We start from the raw sequence: 24,323 nt of genomic DNA on the forward strand, positions 1-24,323 counted from the left end.
GCCCTTCTTGTGAGATGGAATGCAATTCTTATCATTCCCAGAAAGTGTGGGCATGGCATTAGGAGTGGCCATGGCGTTGGGACTACAACCTGTGCCTCCCTTACTGTATGTCCAGGTCTTGCAAAATGTTCTGCTTGTGCAAGTTGTGTTTGTGGATTGCCAAATCCAGCTAAATTGATTTCAATCTAGCACCACACAGCAAACAATCCCGGTTCCACCAGAGAATTGGGGCCTCATCCAGTATGTGCAGAGCATGGCTAGGAAACATGGCAGGACCTTTGATCTTGGCATACTTTGAGAGCTGGCACTTGGCACACTTTCTTTTGCAATCGATCATTGCCAAAGGAACAAAGACTGACTTTCCAAGCTGGCATCTCTGAAGGCATCTCATTGTGGGGGTGGAAACGGGTTGATCAAAGGAGAAAGGCATTTGCAGAAGAGGCCAAGGGACGCCACGTAGTCCGGTGGGCACTGCGTGTTCTCATTATAGCAATGGACAAATCAGTCTCTGTCCCACACACACTTTGCAAGTTGTTTTGTTTCCATTTTCCATTCTTTTTCTTAAGAAGAAAACAGCCAGACCTATACATACATACAAACATACTTGAACAACAGTTGCATAACTACCTAATTTCCCTTGCCAACAGACTCCTCAACTCTAAGTCCCTGTGAAACCAAAATGCAAACATGTATCCATGAGTTGGTCATAAAAAGACTTCCCGCTTCTCTCTTGTCAGTTTCTCTGTCGTTTACCCTCTGTAGTTTTTTTTCTCTATCTTATACCCATCTAGTCATTGGCCTCTGCTTGTTTTAACTTTAAGAAATGAATATCCCAACAATTTACATCTCCAAACCTGTGCATAAAGCCTTTTCCTCTCCCTCATATATACAGTAACAGACAAGTTTCCATTTCAGTTAGAATATGTCTAGAGATTTATCCTGCAACAATATTGGCAACTTATCCAATTCCATTGCTTGTGGATTCCACTGGCTTCTCTGTGTGGCCTGTCATGGTGGTTGTGAGAGTGGTCCAGCCTTTTTGTGTTCTCCAATAATATGCTGTGCTCTGCTATAACTGACTTCTCTGGTTGAGATAGTCTGCAGTGCCTTTCAGGTTTCTTGGTTTGTGTTTGGGCAGTGTTGCATTTGGGGGTCCCTATGTAGACTTCTTGTCCACAGCTGCATGGTATCCGGTAGACTCCTGCAGAGGTGAGAGGATCTCTCTTGTCCTTCACTGAATGTAGCATTTGTTGGAGTTTCTTTGTGGGTCTATAGATAGTTGTAGGTTGTGCTTGTTCATCAGCTTCCCTATGCAGTCAGTGGTTTGCTTGATGTATGAGAAGAACACTTTTCCTCTGGGTGGATTTTTGTCTTTACCTACGTGGCTTGTTCTTTGGTCTTGCAGCTCTTCTGATGTCTGTGGTGGAGTATCCATTGTCCTGTACTGAACCACCTAAACTGAGCTCTATAGGCCAATGGAGACTCCACCACAGACATCAGAAGAGCTGTAAAACCGAAGAACAAGCCAACACCTCCCAACAAAGGATTCCCCCAGGCAGGAAGCAGCCAGCTTTTGAAGCTGCAAGGCCATTCAATGCTAATCAAGGTGGCCAATTACAACATTCATGCTTGCCTCCAGTCCAGCAGAAAAGAGTTCTTTCTTTCTCCCACACTGGACATCATTCTACAGATATTTAAACCCCACTTGCCTAGTTTCCAACAGACCTCCCAACCTCTGAGGATGCCTGCCATAGATGTGGCAAAATGTCAGGAGAGAATGCTTCTGGAACATGGCCAGACAGCCTGGAAAACTCACAGCAAGTTGGATCTGTCTATATTCTGATTCTAAAGATCACTTGTAACCACTTTTGCCTCAGTCTCCAGTATTCTTTTACTCTGTCCTTTACAAGACACACAGAGGAACTGGGTGTCTGGTCTCTGGGGTTCCCCAAAAGAGGATGCAATGGTGCTGAAGGATATTTTGGGGAGGAAATGTGCATTGTGCTTGCTGCACTCCGGGACTATTTTGGGGCATGACTTGTGGCCCCTCTGTTTTCTTGACAGATCCTGAACCCCTTCTACGTGTTCCAAGCCTTCACCCTGGCGCTCTGGCTCTTCCAAGGGTACATTGAGTACTCCATCGCCATCATCATCATGTCCATCATCTCCATCGGCCTCACCGTCTACGACCTGCGCCAGGTGAGTGGCCCAAGCCATTTGCTAAAAGTAGAGTGGAGGTTCTTAGGCTGCATCCACAAAAAGACTGAGTTTTTTCAAGTGTGAATTTTTTAAGTTTTGAAAATGGGTTAAAGAGTGAGGAGGAGGGAGCAAAGGAGTCGGAAAAGATAGCATCATCATCATCAACAACAACAACAACTTTATTTTTGTATCCTGCCTCCATCTCCCCGAAGGGACTCGGGGCTGCTCACATGGAGACAAGCCCAACAACAACACCTATTAAAAACACAGATGCATAAAATTAAAACATTTTAACAACATTAAACAACATAAAACACATCAACAGAATTTAAAACCTGGACAATAATAATAACTGAATATTATTATACTGAATATATACCCTAACTGTCAAACATCCTATTGATTTAATTTCCCATTTAAGTATTCCAGATGTACACCATATCTTACTCATGTGTTTCACATACGAACCATCTTTGTCCCACACAATAATAAATGACGAAACCGAGGCTGTCATACTTTGGACATACGGCAAGACAACACAAGTCATTCAAAGAGTGGATAATGTTTAAGGTATGGGAGGCAACAGAAAAAGGATGACAATCCCACTGCAAGTGAATGGATTCCATCAAGGAAGCCCTGACTTTCACCAGGCACAGTGAGAGAAGAGTGTGTGAAAGGTGGAGAAAGATCAGAATGGCCTGGAAGAAATGAGAAAGAATTGCTTTGGAAAACAGGATTGTTTTGGAACAGAGAGGGGCAGAATTGAAGGATAGAGCTGGGAGGGAGAAGAGAAAGAAAGGGGGGAAAGTGTCAAGACCCAGGCTGCAGAGCACCAATAACCATGCGCAGAGGCCAGAAACTATCTAATATCTTTATTGAAGGAATATATAAAGTTAATAAAAACAAGTGAAGAATATAGTTCAGAAGTAGACCTTTCAGGAAAGGTCAAATATAGTCCAGGAAAACAATGTCCAATATGAGATATTAAAGTCCAAAGTTATAATCCAATAACCGAAACACACACTTTGCCAAGCAAAGCGTGGGGAAATGACAGGGTCCTTTAGTCCAATGGAGCTTGACAACAAAGGCTGGAAGCAAACTAGATTCTTGGCAAACAAGGCTTGATACGTGGCAACAAGAGGCAAGAAGCAAGAACGAGGTCCGTGGCAAGATCCGGGGACAAGGCAGGCTTGGAACTGGAACAAGGTCCGAGGAAACTGGAGTAGCGTAGTCCACACACAATCTACTCCCGAAGCTGACGAATTGACTCCGCAAGGATTTCTTTGTGAGCAAACACCTATATAGGATCTTGTTTTCCCGCCAAGGAACACTTTCCCTGGGGAACAAGAAACAAAACCCATACTGTGTCCAGATGCATGACTCCTTAAAGTTTCCCAAGGGAAGCAGACTTAATCAGCTAATTGTCTGGCAGCAATCCTGGCGCTCCTGCGAGTCACCTCCCGAGCGCCTCTATCTTGATTATAATAATCCCGGCGAGAAAATGGGGAAGATTTCTGCTCAAGGTTTGTTTGGCTGACTTCTTGTGGGCAAACATCTTGCAGGTGCAAGGGCTCCAATTCTGGCTGAAACGGTGGGAAACCCAAGTTTTCCTCTTCATCTGCCTCAATAGTACCAGGAACGGGACTACATGGCCCATGAGTCATCACAGAAAGTTTGGTTTGTTTACTCTACTCTGGTCAAGTATAAAACCAGATCAGTGCAGATCAATCTATTATGTCACTCTTTCTGTTGCACTCACCCTTTAGTGCTATTCTTCAAATTAAACCATTGTATTTTAAATTTCTTCATCTGATTGGAAAAAGATACTAGGGATTTTGGGGGCCCTGAGCTTTAACATCCACATTGTGGGATAGGTGTGATTTGGCACTGATTTAATCGACATAACTCAATGCTAAGAGATCCTGCCTCTGTTATGGCCCTGTTCTTGGAAGAACCACCAGAAAACAGGCAGTACCTGCACTTTGAAAGACAGAACTGGAAGGGGCTCCCAAGGGCCACTTAGTCCAACCCCCTTCAGCCAGCTAAAGCACTCCTGAAAGATGGCCATCCAACCCCTATTAAAAGACCTCCCAAGGTGGAGAGTCTACCACCCTCCAAGGTGGTCTTCTGGTAGGATCCTAGAGTTGGAAGAGACCCCCAGAGTCCATCTAGTCCAACCTCATTCTACCATGAAGGAAGACACAACCAAAACACTTCTGAAAGATGCTCATCCAAGCTGTGTTTAAGGACCTTCAAAGATGGTGAGGCCATCGTCTTTGTCTTAGGGAGTCTATTCTGCCATCAAGAGCCTTTTTGCCATTTAAATCCACGGGTTTATGTGTTTGTCTCTGGATCAACAGAAGCAAGTTCTCTCCATCTTTGACAGCCCTCCAGTTCTTACCTCTCCACTTTTTATTTTGCTTTCCCACAGCAATCCATCAATTTGCACAACTTGGTGAAGGAGCACAACAAGGTCCAAGTCACAGTCTGGACTAAAAACGAAGGTGAGAATATGTGTTATTGAAGGCTTTCATGGCCGGGATCACAGGGTTGTTGTATGTGAGGTACCTTACAACCTCTGAGGATGCCTGCCATAGATGTGGGCGAAACATCAGGAGAGAATACTTCTAGAACATGGCCATACAGCCCGGAAAACATACAACAACCAAGGTGAGAATATGTGGCCTTGGAGTCAAGGGGAGGTTTTTGAGCAGGGGTTGAATGGCCATCTGTTGGGAGGGCTTGGATTGTGTCTTGCTGCCTGGCACAAAGGGGTTGGGCTTAGTGATCCCTTCCAACTGGGATAATATGGATCTTCTGGGAGTCGAGGGGAGTCTCCCTCTCTGAAGGTTTTCAAGCAGAAGCCGGATATGGCCATCTGCTGGGAGGGCTTAGATGGCATCTCCCGGTCTGGCAGAAGGAGATTCCTTTCTTCCATCAGTGGTCACCTCGATTCTCCCAGGAAAATCTCCTATACGTACCGGGCCCTAGGGAGGTACGCCTGGAAGCCACAAGGCATAGTAGAGCCTTTTCGACCGATGCTCCAATTCTGTGGAACTCGTTGCCTCCATATGTTAGAGCAATGTCGGAGTTGCGATCTTTTGTAAAAGCGCTCAAGACTTGGCTGTTTGGTTGTGCATTTAAGTAAATCAGATCTAATTTGCCAAATAGTCACTGTTGAATGTTTTTATATTGTGGAAGGATATTTTAAATTGTAAGTCGCTCGGGGCACTCTGGTGGAGAGCGACTAATTAAGAAATAAAGTGAAGTGAAGAAGTGAAGATTGGACTGGATAGCCCTTGGGGGTCCAATGAAGGAAAACCCCAGGAGGGGTTCGGTATCAGTTGGACTCAACTTGAAGATGTATAACAATGATGGCCAATGGTTTTCCATAAACCTTGGCCTTTCCACAGGTGGGCACCGGTCGGAGTCCTGCCACTTGGTCCCGGGAGACGTCCTCCTCTTGGAAGGGCAGAGGCTCTCCTTGCCCTGCGATGCCATCCTCCTGGACGGAAGCTGCGTGGTGGACGAAGGCATGCTCACAGGTGAGAAGCCATGGCCTTTGTCTTCTGCCTCTCCTCTTGCGCCTCATTCCAAGCAGGTGCTGCTTCTGGCATCAGGCAGCAGAAACGGTTTAGATAGCCTGACCCTACTTGAACTTCCATGGCTCGATGCTATGGGATCCTGGGAGCCATAGTTTAACAAGGTCTGTAGCCTCATCTGCCAGAGAGGGCTGGTGCCCCACCAAGGTATGACTAACAGGATTATGCCGATGTGTGAGAGGTTAATTGAGACATATACGAGGGCTATCCAGAAAGTACATGACGTTTTGGAATTAAAAAAGAACAAAATATAGGATAAACCACTTACGATATGCAGTTGAAAGCCACACTGAAATAGTACATTTCAACATAGTTCTCATTCAGATTTAGGCACTTATCACAGTGAGGAATGACTTTGGAAGTTTCATAGCCTCAACACTTTCCCGCCGCTGAAACTCAGCCAGGCTGAACAATGAATGCAAAGGGAAGCAAGCAAGCTCCAGAAAGCGGACTGGAGGAGAGCAGCTCCCAAGGAGAAACAGGCAGGATTGGCTAGGTCGCAATCGGCCCAGGTTTTGCAAGCAACCAGGATCGGCTGGCAGGAAGTCTGTCTTCTTCAGATCCCTTTGCTAAAGAAGCAAGAGCTGAATTTTTCCTTGCTTCCCTTTGCATTCATTGTTCAGCCTGGCTGAGTTTCAGCGTTGCAATAACGCTGGTCTCAGCGGCGGGAAAGTGTTGAGGCTATGAAATTTCCAAAGTCATTCCTCACTGTGATAAGTGCCTAAATCTGAATGAGAACTATGTTGAAATGTACTATTTCAGTGTGGCTTTCAACTGCATATCGTAAGTGGTTTATCCTATATTTTGTTCTTTTTTAATTCCAAAACGTCATGTACTTTCTGGATAGCCCTCGTACCTTTTCCCTGTCTCAATTCCTCTCCTTCCAAAGATCTGGCAATCTGTCCAGTCTCATGGAAAGAATACAACTCTCATCAGTCAGATGTCAGCCGAAGTTGGTGGTTCAGAGCTTTATTGATGTTATTTACAACAATGTACAAACATGCAGCTCACACACGTTTCCTCTCCAGCAGAATTAAAGCAACTGGCAAAGAAGCTTATCAGTAAAGTTAACACCTTCCAAATTCCATTCTTAGTAACTTATGTCTGCTATGTAAAAAACATAAAAAACGGAAGCTGCATTCCTGTCACTTTGTGCAGTAAATCTAACTCTATGCAATTAACCATTCCTCTGCTGGAAAGCTTACTGAAGCACTCACATATTCACTTTAACAATGAGTGAACATTTCACACACTATAATAACCATTACTCTGACAGATTCCAGAGCACTGAGCCAGGGCAGTCTCAAGCTGCATTCATTCTGCAAGTGTAGAAATAGTATAACACGAGGATGCTTTTGCCTTGAATTGCTACAACGCAATGACGCTTTTGCCCTGAAAAGTTGTAGCACTATGATACTTTTGCCTTGTGATGCTGTAATGTTTTTGCCTTGGACTGTTATACTGTTATGGCGCTCTCGCCTTGAATTGCCAGAACACTATGACGCTGTTGCCTTGAATTGCTATGCTATTATGACGCTGTTGCCTTGAAATGCTATAATATGTAATCGTGTCACAAGCAAATTGAGGCAAGTCGCTCCTGGTGTGAGAGAATCAGCATTGCCCAGGGGATGTCTGAAAGTGTTACCATCCTGCAGGAAGCTAGAGCTGACAGATGGGAGCTCACCTTGTCTCATGGATTCGAACCGGCAACCTTCAAGTGAGCAGTTCAACCAGCACAAGGGTTTAACCCATGGCTCCTAAATGCTATAATGCTAGGATGCTTTTGCCCTGTAACATTAGGCCTCCGATGTGGCAGTTTTGTCTTTCTTGCTTACAGTCCCCACCCAGGTGTACTGATCCAAGGTGTGGGGGGGATGTGGGCTTCCTTTGCAGGTGAGAGTGTCCCGGTGACCAAGACCCCTTTGCCCCAAGCGGACAACGTCCAGCCCTGGAAGAAGCACAGCCTGGAGGACCACCGGCGCCACGTCCTCTTCTGCGGCACAGAGGTCATCCAGACCAGGCCCAGCGGCAAAGGTCCAGTCAGAGCCGTCGTGTTGCAGACAGGTGAGGGGCTTCTCTTCACCATTTGAGGAAGAGAAGAGCTGCTCTGTGCTTGTGGCTGTGAGAAAAAGAAATAAGGAGCTGAGGTGGACAGACTGACCGTGCTGATCAAGGAGATATCATTGGTCAACTTGAAGAATGATTAGGATTTGTTTATCACTTTTTGACAAAAAGGGTAGGGGCAGATAGTAACTGCAGGATCTATACATTAGAGCAGTGCTTTTCAGCTCCCACCATTCCTAATAGCTGGTAAACTGGCTGGGATTTCTGGGAGTTGAAGCCCAAAACACTGGAGAAGCAGAGTTTGAGAAACACTGCATTAGAGAGATGTTATTAAAAATAGTAGTGTTGGTTATAGAGTACTACCTAAAGGGAACAGGATAATAAAGGGTGAAAATCAAAAGACAGTGTGAGATCCAGAGAACAACTTCTATTGCCAGTCTGCTACGGAGCAGAATTCAAAGTGCTGGCTTTAGCCTATAAAGCCCGAAACGGTTCCGGCCCAGCTTACCTGTCCAAACGTAACTCCCGTTATGGTCCACCTTAGAAATTAAGATCATCAGGGGAGGCCCTGCTCTCGGTCCCACCACCTTCGAAAGCGAGATTGGTGGGGATGAGAGACAGGGCCTTCTTAGTGGTGCCCCCGATAGAACTCCCTTCCCAATGAAATCAAGTCAGGTCCCTCCCTCCTGTCTTTCAGGAAAAAACTTAAGACATGGTTGTGGGACCACGCATTCAACTAGTAAACAGTGCAATAGTGATAATGGATTAATGGAATTGGCAATTGGACAGGCCTCTGACTATGATCTGGACTGCGTGATTTTAATTGATGTTTTAATTAATGTTTTTAATTGTATCTGTTTATTTTATATTTATATATATCAGCATCAAATTGCTGCCTACTGTAAGGCTGCCCTGGATCCCCTTTTCAGGGTGAGAAGGGTGGGATACAAATATGTGAAATAAATAAATAAAAATATTCATAGGGGAGGGCTCCAAGCACATGCTGCAAGCTTCATGCATTAAGCTCTTGAGCGTCTTCCTCCAGGTTTCAACACGGCCAAAGGAGACCTGGTGCGGTCCATCCTCTACCCGAAGCCCATGAACTTCAGGCTCTACAAAGAGGCCTTCTTCTTCATCGTTGGCCTGGTCATCATTGGCCTCATAGGGTTGGTCTACGCAGTGGCCGTCTTCGGGAGCCAAGGGGTGAGTTTGGGCAGCAGAACCCCAGCGTCTCCATCCCGAGTCCCCTTCCTAACCCAATGTCTGGGAAGTGAGTGTCACGAATACTTTTTGAACCTTAAACATGTTCTTTAATCTGGTTTCAGTGAGAAAGAGTACATGAGGCACTTTCAGAGAAAGAAGAAGACACATAGACCCAGTACTTGTTTTATAATTGTTGCACCTCAGAATAGTTCACCTTGCTATAGACACCAATCATACACGGGAGATTGTCTTTTGTAGATTTATTGAGCAAAAGCAGATATAAATCAAAGCAGGCAATAAAAAAGTCAATAGAAATCCAATAGTTCGTAAGTCATAATAATCCACAAGTCCATTAGCCAAAGCAATAAACGATAGATCCCAAAGAACAAAGGCACAAGGTTTCAAAGATCCAGGAACAGAAATCTTCTCTAGGTATGAAGCAGAAACATCCACACAGATGAAGCGAGAATTTGCTTTGACAAAGATCTCAAAACACACGCTTTTAAAAGCACCCCAGAAATGCATTTCTCTTTCCTGTGGAGGCCTCTCGTTTACTCGTCAATCTCACACTCCTACGAGGCTGAACTCCTTTCCATAACAGCCAGTCCGCCCTGGATAATTCAAGGTCCTCGTTATCTAGCACCTGAACCAGGGCTTGAGACATCTCCTGCTCATTAATTCCCATGGGAATGTCATGCTGGCCGTTATCTATGGTCTGTGGGGTCAACAGTTCATTCTGCTCAAGCTGCAGTTCTCGAGCCTCTGAATCAGCCTGTATGATTCCCATGCCATCCTCCTGAAATTCATCCTGCATCCCCTCATCTAGCTCTTGTATCGGAAACCCAGAATCCCCTTCTTCATCCTCACTCTGGCTATGCTGTGGCTGAGTCACAACAATAATAGCAATACTAGTTACACAGATAAAGGGGAAACATATATTCAACATTCACTCATATGCATTCTTTCACATATATTACTCACAATCACTTCCCTGGTCTGTTGATGGAGAAGAAAGGCAGGTGTTCAGATTCTGCATTCCTCAGAGATTCGACACACTTTTCACAGAGAAAAGGGTCTCCTTATGTAGAACTTTTTGCTGCTGCTCTTTGATGGTTTTGACAACTTGTCATTCAGCTAAGTCTTGCTGAAGCTCCATCAATTCTGGTCCTGATGTTTTTTTTCTTCCTCAACGTAAGGAGTCATTGTTTCTGAGTTCCTTAACTTAAAGAGTTGTCTCTAACTATATAAACAACATAGGGTTGTTGTGCATTTTCCGCACTGTCTGGCCATGTTCCAGAAACATTCTCTCCTGACGTTTCGCCCACAGCTATGGCAAGCATCCTCAGAGGTTGTGAAGTTTATGATATACCTCACAACCTCAGAGGATGCCCACCATAGATGTGGGTGAAACATCAGAAGAGAATGTTTCTGGAACATGGCAGATAGCCCGGAAAATGCACAACCACCCCGTGATTCCGGCCATGAAAGCCTTCAACAACACATATGTAAACTAAACATATATTGTTTACACCAAATGTTCTCAGGTCAAATATTTTCAGAACTTTTCTTGCCACCGTTCATCCAATCTTCACCTCCTTTGTTTCTCCATAATGCAATTTTCCAGGGTCCAATTTTTTTTTTATAAACGGTGTCTTCAGCCTTGCTAGGCCTTAATAGGCCTTAGCCAGACCCCAATCTTCCCACAAATGGGGGGCCCACAGTCTCTCTCTAGGAAAGGTGAGGAGGCCTTGGGATCTCTCCCTCCCTTCATTGCAAACACAGCACCATTCTTCATCCTGGTCCTTCCCATGCGCAGTTTGATGTGCCTTTGCCCCCTTCCACAGAGATCTGCTTCAGAAACGGTGACCATGGCCCTCCTCCTCCTGACAGCCGCCGTCCCTCCGGCCATTCCGGCCGCCTTGACCACCGGCATCGTCTATGCCCAGCGGAGGCTCAAGAGGAAGAAGATCTTCTGCATCAGCCCTCAGAGGATCAACATCTGTGGGCAGATCAACCTGGTCTGCTTCGACAAGGTGCCTCCTGGGATCATTTGGCTGGTTTTTGGGCAGAAAATGTTTGACATCCCAAAGGCAGGGAGGGTAGAGAAAGGAGCCATAGAGCCACGAATGAGTAAATAGAATCATAGAATCCTAGAATTGGAGGAGGCCCCCAAGGGCCATCCAGCCCAACCCCCTCCTGCCAGGAAGGTAGACACATTCCAATCACAATCCTGACAGATGGCCATCCAGCTTCTGTTTAGAAACCTCCAGAGAAGGAGACTCCCACAGACTCCCAGGATCTATATATCACATGTCAAATAATGTAGACCATCAATAAGTTCTTCCTAACATTTCAGTGGAATCTTTTCCTGCCATTTGAATCCGCCCCTCCCTTGTGCCTTAGTATCTGGATCTTAGTATCTTGCCCCCTCCTCAGTATGACGTCCTTTCAGATATTTAAACCTGGCTCTTATGTCCCTTTCTTGCAATTTCTTTTCTCCAAACTAAACACCCCCAATTCTCTAGGTCGCTCCCTATTGGGATTCATAATTTTCACACCATGGGCCTTTTGGTCACCCACCTCTGGACACTCTCCACTTTGTCCATTTTCGTTTTGAGTTGTTTTGCCCAGAACTGGACTCAGGGTGAAGAGTTCTGACCAAAACATGACAGAGTGGGGTTATGACTTCTCTGAATTTAGACAATAGATTGTTATGGATGCAGTCCAGCACCACACTGATTGTTTTAGCTAAATGTAGGAGCTGAATTCAAATCTGCCCACCCCCTTCCCCTTCCCCTTGGGGAGGCCATGCTTTCTCCATCTCAGTCTCTTGACCCGCATCTGTCATAGAGAGAGGAAAACAGGAGCCTTCCTTCAATGGGTTCTAGCTAACCTGAGTCCAATTCTGGGCAAAGCAACTCGAGAAGAAGATGGACAAAGTGGAGACTGACCAGAGGAGGGTGACCAAAAGGCTATGGTGTGAACACGATGAATCCCAATGGGGAGTGACCTAGAATCTGCAAGCATGTGGACAATTTCAACAAAAAGGAGGAAACCGTGAAAATGAACAAAATCTGGCTACCAGTATTTTTTTTTAAAAAAAACCTCTAAAATCAGAATAGTAAATAAGAAACAACACTCTGAAAACAGAGGAGTTCCAGATACGAATCAATCAGGGCCAGCTAACACCTCCCAACAAAGGATTCCCCCAGGCAAGAAGCAGTCATTAAATGCCAATCAGTGTGATTAATTGCAACATTCATACTGGCCTCCAACAGACAAAAGTTCTTTCTCCCACCCTGGATCTTCCACAGATATATAAACCTCCCTTGCTTAGTTTTCCCATATACCTCACAACCTCTGGGCAAAACGTCAGGAGAGAATGGCTTCTCGAACATAGCCATACAGCCCGGAAAATTCACAACAACACAATTATCCTAGCTAACGTTGCTCAGTTTGTGAGCAAAAGGAATCCTCAATGCTTCAAAGCGCTATATAAGTGGCAACGGTGAGGAAGCTTTTGGATGCTTGCATTGACTTCCCTGTTGCTTCGATTCTGTCAGCTCCGTCTGTGAGCATGTCCGTACTTTTATCTTTAATGTTACATTTTTGTTTTTTAAAGACATGGCTTACTATATTACCCAATGGATGCCATCTTAACGCGTGGCTCTGTTTAATTGGGTTCTAACAAATTTGTTATCAGGTCTGAAACTTGATCTCATTTCTAGTCTGGTTATATGTTGCCTTGGGCCTCCCATTAGGCACGCTTAAAAGGTGACTGCAGCTTAACAGTGGCCTTTTGTGTGTGCTTAACAGGAATTCTTTTTAAGTGTGAGCTGCTTGGAATCTCCATTCTGAAGGGGGAAAAGTAAGATGATTTTTTAAATCGTGTCAGAAGCGACTCGAGAACGTACTGCAAGTTGCTTCTGGTGTGAGAGAATAGGCCATCTACAGAGACATTACCCAGAGGACACCCAGATGTGTTACCATCCTGCTGGGAGGCTTCTCTCATGTCCCTGTAAGCTAGAACTGACATACAGGAGCTCATCCTGTCCCATGGATTCAAACTGGCAACCTTCAGGTCAGCAACCCATCCTTCAGGTCAGCAGTTCGGCTGGCACAAGGCTTTAACCCATTGCACCACCGCAGCTCCTTAGCACGATGTTGATGATTTTAAAATAAACCAGAGGTTTAGATCCCATGGTTTTAGCAGTAGGGTGCAGAGAACTTCCTGTGTTTCTGAAGAACCCCAGGCCCCCTTTCATCTCGTTGCCCCCATGCCCCCCATTTCTACCCCTCTTGACCCACTTCCACCCAAAAGGGGTCTGCACTTGACCCTTCCCTGCCCCACTGAAACCAGGCCAAAAATCACGGCCATCTTTTCCTAATTTTCATTCAAAATTCTCTTTAAACTTAGACTGGGACGTTGACGGAGGACGGTCTAGATCTTTGGGGAGCCATCCCTTGCCAGGAAAGGAGGTAAGTCAGGAATACGGGTTGTGAATCGGTCCAATACATGCAAGGAAACTGTATCCTCTCATTGTTGTTTGTTTATATGTTTATATCCCACTTTTCTCTCTGGGTTGAGGCCCAAATTGGCATCTCCCAGAGGTTATGTTGAAAAGTTCTCAGCTCCCATTGGACGTTCATACTTTTATAAGGCACATCTTGGACGCAGTGTGTCTCCCTCCCCTTTAACTGGCATGGCTTGCTGTGATGGAATCCTGGGAGTTGTAGTTTTCCAAGGGCATTAGCCTTGTCGCCCAAACAGAAATAGTGCCTCACTAGAGTACACATCCCAGAATTTCACAACACTATTTATTTATTTATGTATTTATTACATGCATTTATACCCCGCCCTTCTCCCCGAGGGGACTCAGAGTGGCTTACATTCCGCCACAAGGGCCAGCAACAAATATACTATAAAACAAACAATTAAAACATGACAAAAAGTATACAAAAATTAAAACGCTGCAAGGCAGCGATATTGCACCATCCTCAGTCATTCAATACTGCTACAATGACAGATTTGCGACCCGATTACATCAGCCAATGAGCTTATTCGCTGAATGCCTGGGCGCAGAGCCAAGTTTTTAGTTTTCTTCTAAATCCCAGGAGGGATGGGGTTTGCTGGATATCGCTGGGGAGGGAGTTCCACAACCGAGGAGCCACCACCGAGAAGGAAGGCCCCGTCCCTCGTCCCCACCAGCCGCGCCTGCGAGGCAGGTGGGATCGAGAGCAGGGCCTCCCCGGAAGATCTTAAGGTTCTAACGGGCTCATAGGAGGAGATACGTTCGGATAGATAGGCAGGACCAGAACCGTTTAGGGCTTTGTAGGTCAAAACCAGCACTTTGAATTGGGCTCAGTAGCATATCGGCAGCCAGTGGAGCTGGCTTAGCAGGGGGGTTGTATGCTCCCTGTAAGCCGCTCCCGTTATTAGCCTGGCTGCCGCCCGCTGCACCAGCTGGAGCTTCCGGGCCGTCTTCAAAGGCAGCCCCGTGTAGAGTGCGTTGCAGTAATCCAGCCTGTTTGAAACAAAGGGGTGCCGTCCTCCAGAAAGTCCTCCAAAACTTTGGGTTGCAGTCCTCCAGAAAACATAGTAGTCCTTCAAGGGAGGAGCAAGACATTAACTTATTACCGTCATCCATTGAACTGGGGGGATGTTATGCATATAGAGTACAAAGTCTGAGAACCGGAGAAGAGCGAAAAAGAAAGGAAAAGCCCCCCAGCAAAAGGGCGAAAGAGCCATGTATGTTTGGCCTCTTGAACCCATAACAGACAAAGAAAAGGAGGCCTACAATTTTCAGACTAGAAACTCTTGTCTACCCTGTTTTGTGAGAACAGGTTAAGTAGAAGCAACGGTTGGAAATGACTGGGAGGCAGGTTTATGTAAGCCTTGGGAGAGACTTCCTATTAATCACAAATACTGGGTTGTCTGAGGATAAAGGAAGATGTAGATGAGGGGTCAGTTGTGGGGAATCTACTTCCAGAAGCTGGAATGACTTTGGTGGGGGGGCCCAGAGGAGATCAAGGATGACTTCTCCATAGAAGCCCAGGCGGCTAAACCAAGGCTATTTTGGGCATATCTTGGGAGGACAGAGTGCTTGGGAAGGAAAGCGGCCAGAGGAGGAGAGGAATATAGAATTACAGGTGGAGAAAGTCCATCAAAGAAGTCACAGACTTGAATTTTCAGATCTAAACTCGGCTGTGGATAACAACAGGGGAAAATGTATGGTACTGCACTTTGGTGATAAAAACAAATGTACAGATATAGGATGGGTGACACCTGGCGTTGTGACTCAGCTGGAACCTCAGAGTGACTCTGATGAGGATTATGGGATTCAGGTTCAAAATCAGGTTCAGAATATCCCTGTTGTAGAAGATGAGGAACAGAGAGTTTTTCCCACAGCAGGAAATGATATTGATGATACTGAAACTAACCAGGTGCAAATTGACTCAGAAAAGGAGGACAGTTCTCAGTCTGACAGCAGGCAGGATGACATTAACGGGCAGGCTGACCTTGATGAAATGGAATCTTTAGATTGAGCTGACCATTTGGAATTCAGGGTTCGAAGGAGTGTGAGAATAGCAAACAAGAAGGAGGTCAGAGGCCAAAGAAATGCTTTCATGCTTGGCAAAGAGGATTAAAACAGTGTGTTTGGAGATAAATCTTTGTCAAAGCAACTTTCGTTCAACCGAGAAGCAAGCTCCCATTTTCCTGGATTATCTTGCAGCCTTTGTGTTCATGTTATTGGGACTTTGTCATGCTCTAATGGGACTTTGTTTATTCCTTGTGATTTCTTGGATTATTTGCTAATGCTTTGTCTTGTAACGATCTTTTGGAACGTTACTTTTGCTTTTAAATAACTTTTTATCTTCTATTTTCTAATAAACTACAAAAGACTTCAACCTGTGTGCAGTCTGGTGTATCTAGCAAGGTGAAACTAACCTGAGGTGCGACACCAGGCTTGAAAATAGTCCATGCAAAAGGAATCTAGGAGTCTTAGTGAAGCAAAAATGGAATGGGAGTCAAGAGTGTGGTGTGAGAGCCAAAACGGTCAACTCAGTTCTAGGCTGCACTAATAGGACCATAGTGCTGAGATCACGAGGAAGCCCCACTCCCTTCTGCTTTGCTCAGACCTCTTCACCTGGAATAATAGCCATGTGTCCATTGCTGGGCAAAGAAGGAGATGGACAAGATGGATGGGGTCCAGAGAAGGGCCACCAAAATAGTTAAGGTCTGGAACGAGTGTTTTAGGGAGTTGGAGATGATCAGCTTGGAGACAAGAATGCTGAGAGACGTGGACATGAGAGCCACGTTTAAATATGGGGAAGTAGGGGTGTGTGAAATTCCAGACGTCATTTTGGATTTTGGAAAAATTTGGCAAATTGGAGGCATGAATCACCTAAATAAAATGCGAGAAGGTCCCCTCCAAAGCATTAATGAATCAAAACATAAGGCCCTGAAACTTGCAGATAAATTTGGAAAAGATTTGTTGATTCGGACCTCTCGTTCCTAGAGCCACCATAAGTCAAAGTTAACTTGACTTTGCAAGATCTGAGCTGGGTTGTTGTTGTTGCTGCTGCTGCTGCTGCTGCTGCTGCTTGAGTGGCTTGGAGGTCTCTCATCCATGGGGTCACCATTTAAAGTCAACATCAACTTGATGGGAGTCAAAACCCCACTAAAAGGGCAGGAGAACTGGACGCTGCTCAGTCCCAGGATTACCTGTAGTTCAAGTGTAGCTCCCTTTCTCCAAAATCAGGAACCTACTCTTACTTTGGACTCCCCCTCCCAAGATTTTGGAATATTTGCGTTTGCACAGACATGCATAATGTCTTGGAGATAAGGCCCAAGTCTAAACACAAAACTGATTTGTGTATCATATACACCTTACGCGGATTGCCTGCAGATAATCTTATACAACATGTTTAGCAACTTTATGCAAGAAACAATTCCCCTGAGAAACCAAACATTGTTATGCCACAGGACGTTAGAAACTGACTCAGATAGGGTTTTGAAACTGGCTTGTACATATTCTTTGTCATAAATTTTAATGGTTTTAAGTCTACGATACTCTTTTTTCAAAGACTACTAAGTCTTTATAGGTTATCCATGTTTCAGTAGTTTCCTTCTCCAGTTTATGAAATGTCTCTGGAGTTCATATCCATTATGTCATTATATTGCTTGGTCTTGTAGTAAATTTATTATTTTATTTATTTATTTATTTATTGGACTTGTATACCGCTAGTCCCAATTTTGCTCGGAGCAGTTTACAAAAGTAGATTAAAACAATACAATTAGCTTTAAATTAGCTTTTATTCTCCATGTTAATCTTGTAAGGGGGTCGTTAAAGTCCTTGTTTATTTTGTCGTGCCACAAATAACTGTGCCATCCAAACCTAAAGTCATGACCTTGAAGTTGTAAAGACTTCATAATTTTCTGGTAAAATCCCATCTTTCATCCCTACTAAATTACAAGCAGAAACATACAATCCCATATCGCACAGTACGAAGCCACCTCAAATAGGTTTAACTTGTGTTGCCTTTGGCTTGTTGTTATATGAAAAGATCAATAGGTACTTCTTGGCAGGGGGTTGGACTGGATGGCCCATGAGGTCTCTTCCAACTCTACTATCCTATGATTCTATGATTCTGTTATTCTACTGCTTCAGTGGTAAGGTAACGGTGCTCCATGCAGTCACGCTAATGGCCACATGACTTAGGAGGCATCTACGGACAACGGCGGCTCTTCAGCTTAGTAATGGAGATGAGTTGGACTCAACTAGACTTAATGTCAAGGGGGAAACTTTACCTTTACCTAAGCTGCTTTGAGTGGGAAAAGTGGGGTATAAACGAATGAAAGAAAGCAATGAGCTAATAAGGCAAAGAGCAATAAGGGGATGGAGTGTCTCCAGCTCAGGCCAAGATCAGCCACTGCTGTAAAGCCTTGTTCTTTGTTTGTGTTTATCTCACTTGTATTTCTCTCTTTTCTGCCCCAGCTTCCTCCCCTTGCACAGCTTCTCCTCGGGCCCTCTGCCCTGGGGACCCCTGTGCCAAGCCATGGCCACCTGCCACTCGCTCCTCTTTCTGGAGGGGAAGATTCAGGGGGACCCCATGGACCTCAAGATGTTTGAAGGCACCGGATGGGTGAGCCTCTTCCCCTACAACACCCCTCCAATAACTAGTATAAAATTAGTATTTGATACTAGTACCACCTGCAAGTGAGTTCAGAGGAATCCCCTTCTGTGTCTTCCTTCCTTCAGGAGATGCAAGAGGCCAGTTCGGAAGAGAAGGAAACGGGGGAGACGGAGGCATTCACCATTGTTAAACCAGGAGCCACTGCTTCACAGGTGAATTTCCTTCCAAAGAACCCTTTGCCCTGAAAACCCCTTTAAAAGACCCTTCATGGTTCAAACCAGCCACCCAACTCTTGGAAATTGTTTGCTGAATTTGCATCTTCTGGGGTTTAGCTTTGGATTGCATGTAAAGAACTATCAACCCAAGTTGGACTCTATGGGTGCATCTATAATGTAAGATTAATGTAGTTTGACTCCCTTTCAACTGCCTTGGCTCAATGCAATGGGATCCTTCTCTGCCAAAGAGGGCTGGGGTCTCACCAAACTACAAATCCCAGGATTTCATCGCATTGAGCCATGGCAGTTCAAATGCTGGCAAACTGCCTTGTCGAATTAATTTTGATAGTGTAGATGCACCCTGGGATGCATCTGGAATGAAATTTCCATGAAAAATAAACAGAAAGGAAAGGTTAATGCAGAAATACAGAGGAGGGTTTCTGTCACCCACCGAAAAGACTGGGGAGATGCAGGGCAGAACCGAGTGGATCGACGGGTGAGCTCAGAGAAGCTGGCCTCTCTTGCAAACCTCACGCAGAACTGGCTCCAGCATGAAATGGGGGTCCAGATATCTCACATACTTCCAAGCTAATTTCCCTTGGTGGAAGGCCAGTTCAACAGGGCTATGATCTCACTGCTTCTCCTCCCCGTCCAGGCCCCGTCGGAAGGGATGTCCATCCTGCACCAGTTCCCCTTCTCCTCGTCTCTGCTGCGGATGTCGGTCGTCACCAAAGAGCTGGGGAAGGACACCCACGGCCTCTACATGAAGGGAGCCCCCGAGACCGTGGCCAGCTTCTGCCAGCCAAGGACCGGTAGGAATCTGCAGGTGTGATGGGCCAAAGCCAAGGAGGAAGCCTCACCTTCTTCTCAGTCTCAGATATTCCACTTCTGGGGTCAAGGCTGAAGTCACTCCCATTTCTCTTTAACTTTCCTCATTTTATCTTCCTTCTTATCCTCAGAGGTTACATTTGCAATAATTTCTGATTGAACCTGGTCAAACAAATAGTTATTCCAATTCACCATATTCCCCTTTTTTTCGTCTCTTCAGCCCCAAGCTATTACTGCCTTCCCTGAAAGAATCATAGCTTTGAATAGATCTTGGTGTTTTACATCAATCTTATTGTTCCCTAATAATATATATTCAGATTGGATAAAAAGAGGCGAAGCCAATGTAACTATTGCACAGAAATGGGAAAAGTTGTGCTCATGGTTGGAGTTAAATTTCTAATGGAATTGTGGTATGGGGAAAGGGGGGGGGGGAAAGAATGAATAGAATGATGATATATTAGACATGTGAGTAGACAATATAGATGGGAAGAGGATGGAGAAATGTGATAAGAGATAAATGATGTGTAGGTATGAATGTTTGTATTAAATCTGCAATATACTCACAACATGAAATATGAGATAATTTCAATAAAATATATTTTTAAAATATATATATTTAAAAAGGCTGCAATCACTTTTGGAAAAAGCCCCGAGTGCCCAAATGTCCCCTGCATTTGTAGATCCTGGTGAAGATGCCTCTGGCCCAGTCTGGCTTTCCAGCCATATATATATATCTTTCAAGGTGTATACAGCATCCACACAGTAGCCACAATCCAGTAGAGCAGTTGCATAGAGTATGGTCACCTTGCAAAGCTACACCATGGGTTTTCTCTCCCAATTATACTCTGGATCACACCATGGGAAGTGTACCTGGTGACACCTTTGCATTACACTACTGTTGACAGTGATTGAGAGACTTGCACGACACTTTCAAAAGCGCGACTGCTTGGACTGTCGCACCTCAGGATAGCTTCACCTTGCTAGAGACACCAGGCTGTACACAAGACTTTTATAATTTATTGAGGAATAAGTATAAGAATACAGTAGAGTCTCACTAATCCAAGCCTCACTTATCCAAGCCTCTGGATAATCCAAGCCATTTTTGTAGTCAATGTTTCCAATATATCGTGATATTTTGGTGCTAAATTCATAAATACAGTAATTACAACATAACATTACTGCGTATTGAACTACTTTTTCTGTCAAATTTGTTGTATAACATGAAGTTTTGGTGCTTAGTTTGTAAAATCATAACCTAATTTGATGTTTAATAGGCTTTTCCTTGATCAGTCCTTATAATCCAAGATATTCGCTTATCCAAGCTTCTGCCGGCCCGTTTAGCTTGGATTAGTGAGACTCTACTGTAGTTCAAAAGAGGTAAAAGTACAGTTCCAAAATATAGTTACAAAACAAAGCTGTAGTCCTTCAATCCATAGAAGCATAGGCATGAAACAAGATCCTTTTAATGAAAGCCAAAGTCCCAAACACAGGAAAACATCCAGGCTACAAGGTAATACAGGAACACAGACTTGATACAGGAAAACCAACTTGGTTCTTGACTCTAGCTAAGACCAGGGGTCCCCAAACTAAGGCCCGGGGGCCGGATGCGGCCCTCCAAGGTCATTGACCTGGCCCCCGCCCTCAGTTTTAGACTTAGGCTCGCCCTAAGTCTGAAATGACTTGAAGGCACAAAACAACAACAATCCTACTTAACTTGACTATCTCATTGGCCAGAAGCAGGCCCACACTTCCCATTGAAATCCTGATAGGTTATGTTGGTTAAAATTGTTTTGATTTTTAAATATTGTATTGTTCTTTCATTTACTAATATTGTGCTATGGCAATAATATAATATATTGTGTATACATATAACATTGATAATACAGTAGAGTCTCACTTATCCAAGCTCACTTATCCAAGGTTCTGTATTATCCAAGGCAGTCTGCCTTTTAGTAGTCATTGTTTTTGTAGTAAATGTTGCAATGTTTTGGTGCTAAATTTGTAAATACAGTAATTACTACATAACATTACTGTGTATTGAACTGCTTTTTCTGTCAATTTCTTGTGAAACAAGATGTTTTGGTGCTTAATTTGTAAAATCAATGTAATTTTATGTTTAATAGGCCTTTTTCTTAATCCCTCCTTATTATCCAAGATTTTCGCTTCTCCAAGGTTCTGCCAGCCTATTTATCTTGGATAAGTGAGACTCTACTATAATATTATAATGTAAGACAATATAATATTTATTTATTACAGTATTTCTACCCCCGCCCTTCTCACCCAATAGGGGACTCTGGGCGGCTGATAATAATAATAAGACAATATAATAGTATTGTATAATATAATAATATTAATTATATATTATATATTAAATATAATATTACCAATAACATTACAGTATAGTGGTATAGTACAATATAGAAATATTTAATGCTAATATTGTGCTATGCTAATAATATAGTATATTGCATGTACATACAACTTGTAAGCCGCTCTGAGTTCCCTTCGGGGTGAGAGAGGGTGGGGTATAAATGTAGTCAGCAAACAAATAAATAATTGTTGGGGGGTGTTCGCACTACAAATAAGACATGTGCAGTGTAAAATTTGTTCATTTTTTTTTCCAAATGATAATTCGGCCCCTCAACAATCTGAGGGACCATGAACCGGCCCTCCACTTAAAAAGTTTGAGGACCCCTGGCTAAGATTGCTTTTGACAAAGATCTCTCTCTCAGCAAACCCTTTTTAAAAGCATAGCATGAAATCATTCCTTTGCCCTTTGGCCTCTCGTTTGTTTTCTATATGAAGACTCCTTCGCACCCCACGGAATTCCAGACGACTAGCACGGTCAAGCTCAGTAGCCCCATTGTCAAGGCCGCTGAGCCCATTAGTGATATCAGAGCTACTTTCTGTTTCCAACACCTGAATTTCATCTTCAGAAACAACCTCATTATTTCCCATGGGAAAACCTCCTTGCCCTTCATTTCCCACAGCAGGCACACTCTGCAGCTGAATCCCATCAGAGTCATCCTGAAACTCATCCTGAATCTGATCCTGACTCTGAATCCCATCATTATGCATTTGCATCCCAGAATCCTCATCAGAATCACACAAAGGCAAAGGCTGAGCCAAAACACGGACAATAGTGTTGTTATCATAGTTCTAACCATTGTGTTGTTCCATGCACCACCAATATCTGAGTAGGGAGAGAAGTTCTGGGGGTTCAGCGCAAGTTTTAAGGGTTTGTCTTATTGACCGCAGTGGAGACCGGCCACTTGCAGCTGCCAAAGGCTCCAGGTGGGATTCAGTCTTACCTTTGCATGGAGCTGCTGCCAGGGATTGAACCCAAGACCTTTGGCATGCAAAGTAAGGGGTGTGAAACCACAGCTCTCCTCAGTAGGATCTGCATTACTCTCCTTCCCCTCTGCTCTACTTCCTTCCTCTCTCCCATCTTCCTTTTTTCAGTCTTCATGCAAGACTGTTGTGAATTGCATGAAAACAAAGTAGCTTGAGTTTCTTAGCCTTGCTGATTTGTCTGCACACTGCACGCCTTTATTGTTTGCTTCAGTTCAAAAGGAGAGCCTTTGTTAATGGGTTTTGTGGGGATTAAGCTCCGTCTTTATGCAATGCCTGGTTAACTTGTGCAATTCATTGGCACTGGATCATTGAACGGCAACTGGCGTAAGAGGCTTTTGACACAGATTACTACTCCAAATCAACGGCTCAAAGATCACACTTTTAAGGGTTGAAATAGAGCCTCGTCGAACCAAAGGGCCATCTAGTATTGCTTTCTGAGGTTGGCCAAACCCCCTCAAAAGTGGGCTCTATTTGTTCAGGAACAACTGAAGCACAGTCATCACTGGTGATTTTGGTGCATATCCAGGACCATGCATTTAGTGTCAGGGGATGATGGGGTGTAGAGTGGATTCCAAAATTCATCATCCCGGTCTCACCTCCTTCTCCAGACTGTATTCCCATGCGGAGAATCAGCACTGGTCAAGAAAACACTCCAGCAGGCGAAGTCCAACTGTTGATTAACTTTATTTACATGTCTATTTACAGTTTGCATTTCTCGGCTTCAGAGCATAGCATTCATAGTCCATCTTCAGCGAATGCTCAAGCCGAACTCCACAGATAAGATAAGAAACACATTCCTCTGTTCAGAGGAAGTTCCGACCCCCAAAGGCCGGAAGTCATGCCTGATAGGTCATAGCAATCACAACAGGCTGTCAGTCAAAACTAGCCTGCTGTTAACTGTTTCATTACTGAAAAATACACTCTTGCTCAACAGCAGAAAACACTTGATTTACATTTCATACACATAAAACCATAATCCAACATTTAGTCCTTGTCCAAGGTGCTTGTGTGGCAGCCCAAGGGGTCTCTCCAGCACCAAAGTGGGTTCATCAAAGGAACAGAATGCCCTTGCATGGTTGCAGTGGTGGCCTTGAGACATTTGCTGGATGTGCAGCATCTGTCCTGGTCCTCCATATCCTTCATATTGGAAGCCCCGTGGGTTCTGCTTCAGGGACAGTGCTGTCTCCCAACTCTATTGCCCATGGGTCTCTGACACACAACACTTTCTTCCTCCCCTTCCAGTGCCCTCCTCCTTCCAAGCGGAGCTGAAGTCCTTCACGGCCCAGGGCTTCCGGGTCATCGCTTTGGCCCACAAGGCCCTCTCCCTGGACGCAGGGCACAGCCTCAGGGACCTGGACAGGTAAGGCCTGGCGAGAGAGACAGAAAGAGAGAGAGAGAGAGAGAGAGAGAGAGAGAGAGAGAGGAGGGCAGCAGGGACAGCAGTGCAACCTCCACAAATTTGTCCCAGTGAAGAAGACTTCATGGCTTGCTCTCTTTTCAGTCCATGTGCCTTGCCTCATTTCTGCATTGCGGTTCACTACGAATGCACAACTGCTTGTCCGATGTTCAAACCAATGGGACGTGATGGCTCTTTATAAGTATACAGTACTCCATTGTTTTTAGCACTGTTGACTGCATAGTGTTGTTGTTGTTGCTGGTTATTATTATTATTATTATTATTATTATTATTATTATTATTATTATTATTAAGATGATAATG

At 44.4% G+C, this 24,323-nt stretch overlaps 1 protein-coding gene across 1 annotated transcript in view; it reads left to right on the forward strand.

The window, feature by feature from the left end:
* The first annotated feature begins 343 nt into the window (after positions 1-343).
* The window catches only part of LOC100558109 (probable cation-transporting ATPase 13A5), a 37,915-nt gene continuing 13,935 nt past the window's right edge, over positions 344-24,323 (forward strand). Inside the window, exons 1-11 of the mRNA XM_016997581.2 lie at positions 344-2,199; positions 4,631-4,703; positions 5,613-5,744; positions 7,695-7,865; positions 8,911-9,068; positions 10,913-11,101; positions 13,486-13,547; positions 18,068-18,215; positions 18,332-18,418; positions 19,077-19,233; positions 23,846-23,963. Coding sequence (XP_016853070.2) covers positions 2,155-2,199; positions 4,631-4,703; positions 5,613-5,744; positions 7,695-7,865; positions 8,911-9,068; positions 10,913-11,101; positions 13,486-13,547; positions 18,068-18,215; positions 18,332-18,418; positions 19,077-19,233; positions 23,846-23,963 — 1,340 coding nt within the window. The 5' untranslated portion in view covers positions 344-2,154. The remainder of the gene's footprint in view (positions 2,200-4,630; positions 4,704-5,612; positions 5,745-7,694; positions 7,866-8,910; positions 9,069-10,912; positions 11,102-13,485; positions 13,548-18,067; positions 18,216-18,331; positions 18,419-19,076; positions 19,234-23,845; positions 23,964-24,323) is intronic.

This window comes from Anolis carolinensis, chromosome 3 (assembly GCF_035594765.1).
Source record: "Anolis carolinensis isolate JA03-04 chromosome 3, rAnoCar3.1.pri, whole genome shotgun sequence".
Classification (NCBI taxonomy): Eukaryota; Metazoa; Chordata; class Lepidosauria; order Squamata; family Dactyloidae; genus Anolis; species Anolis carolinensis.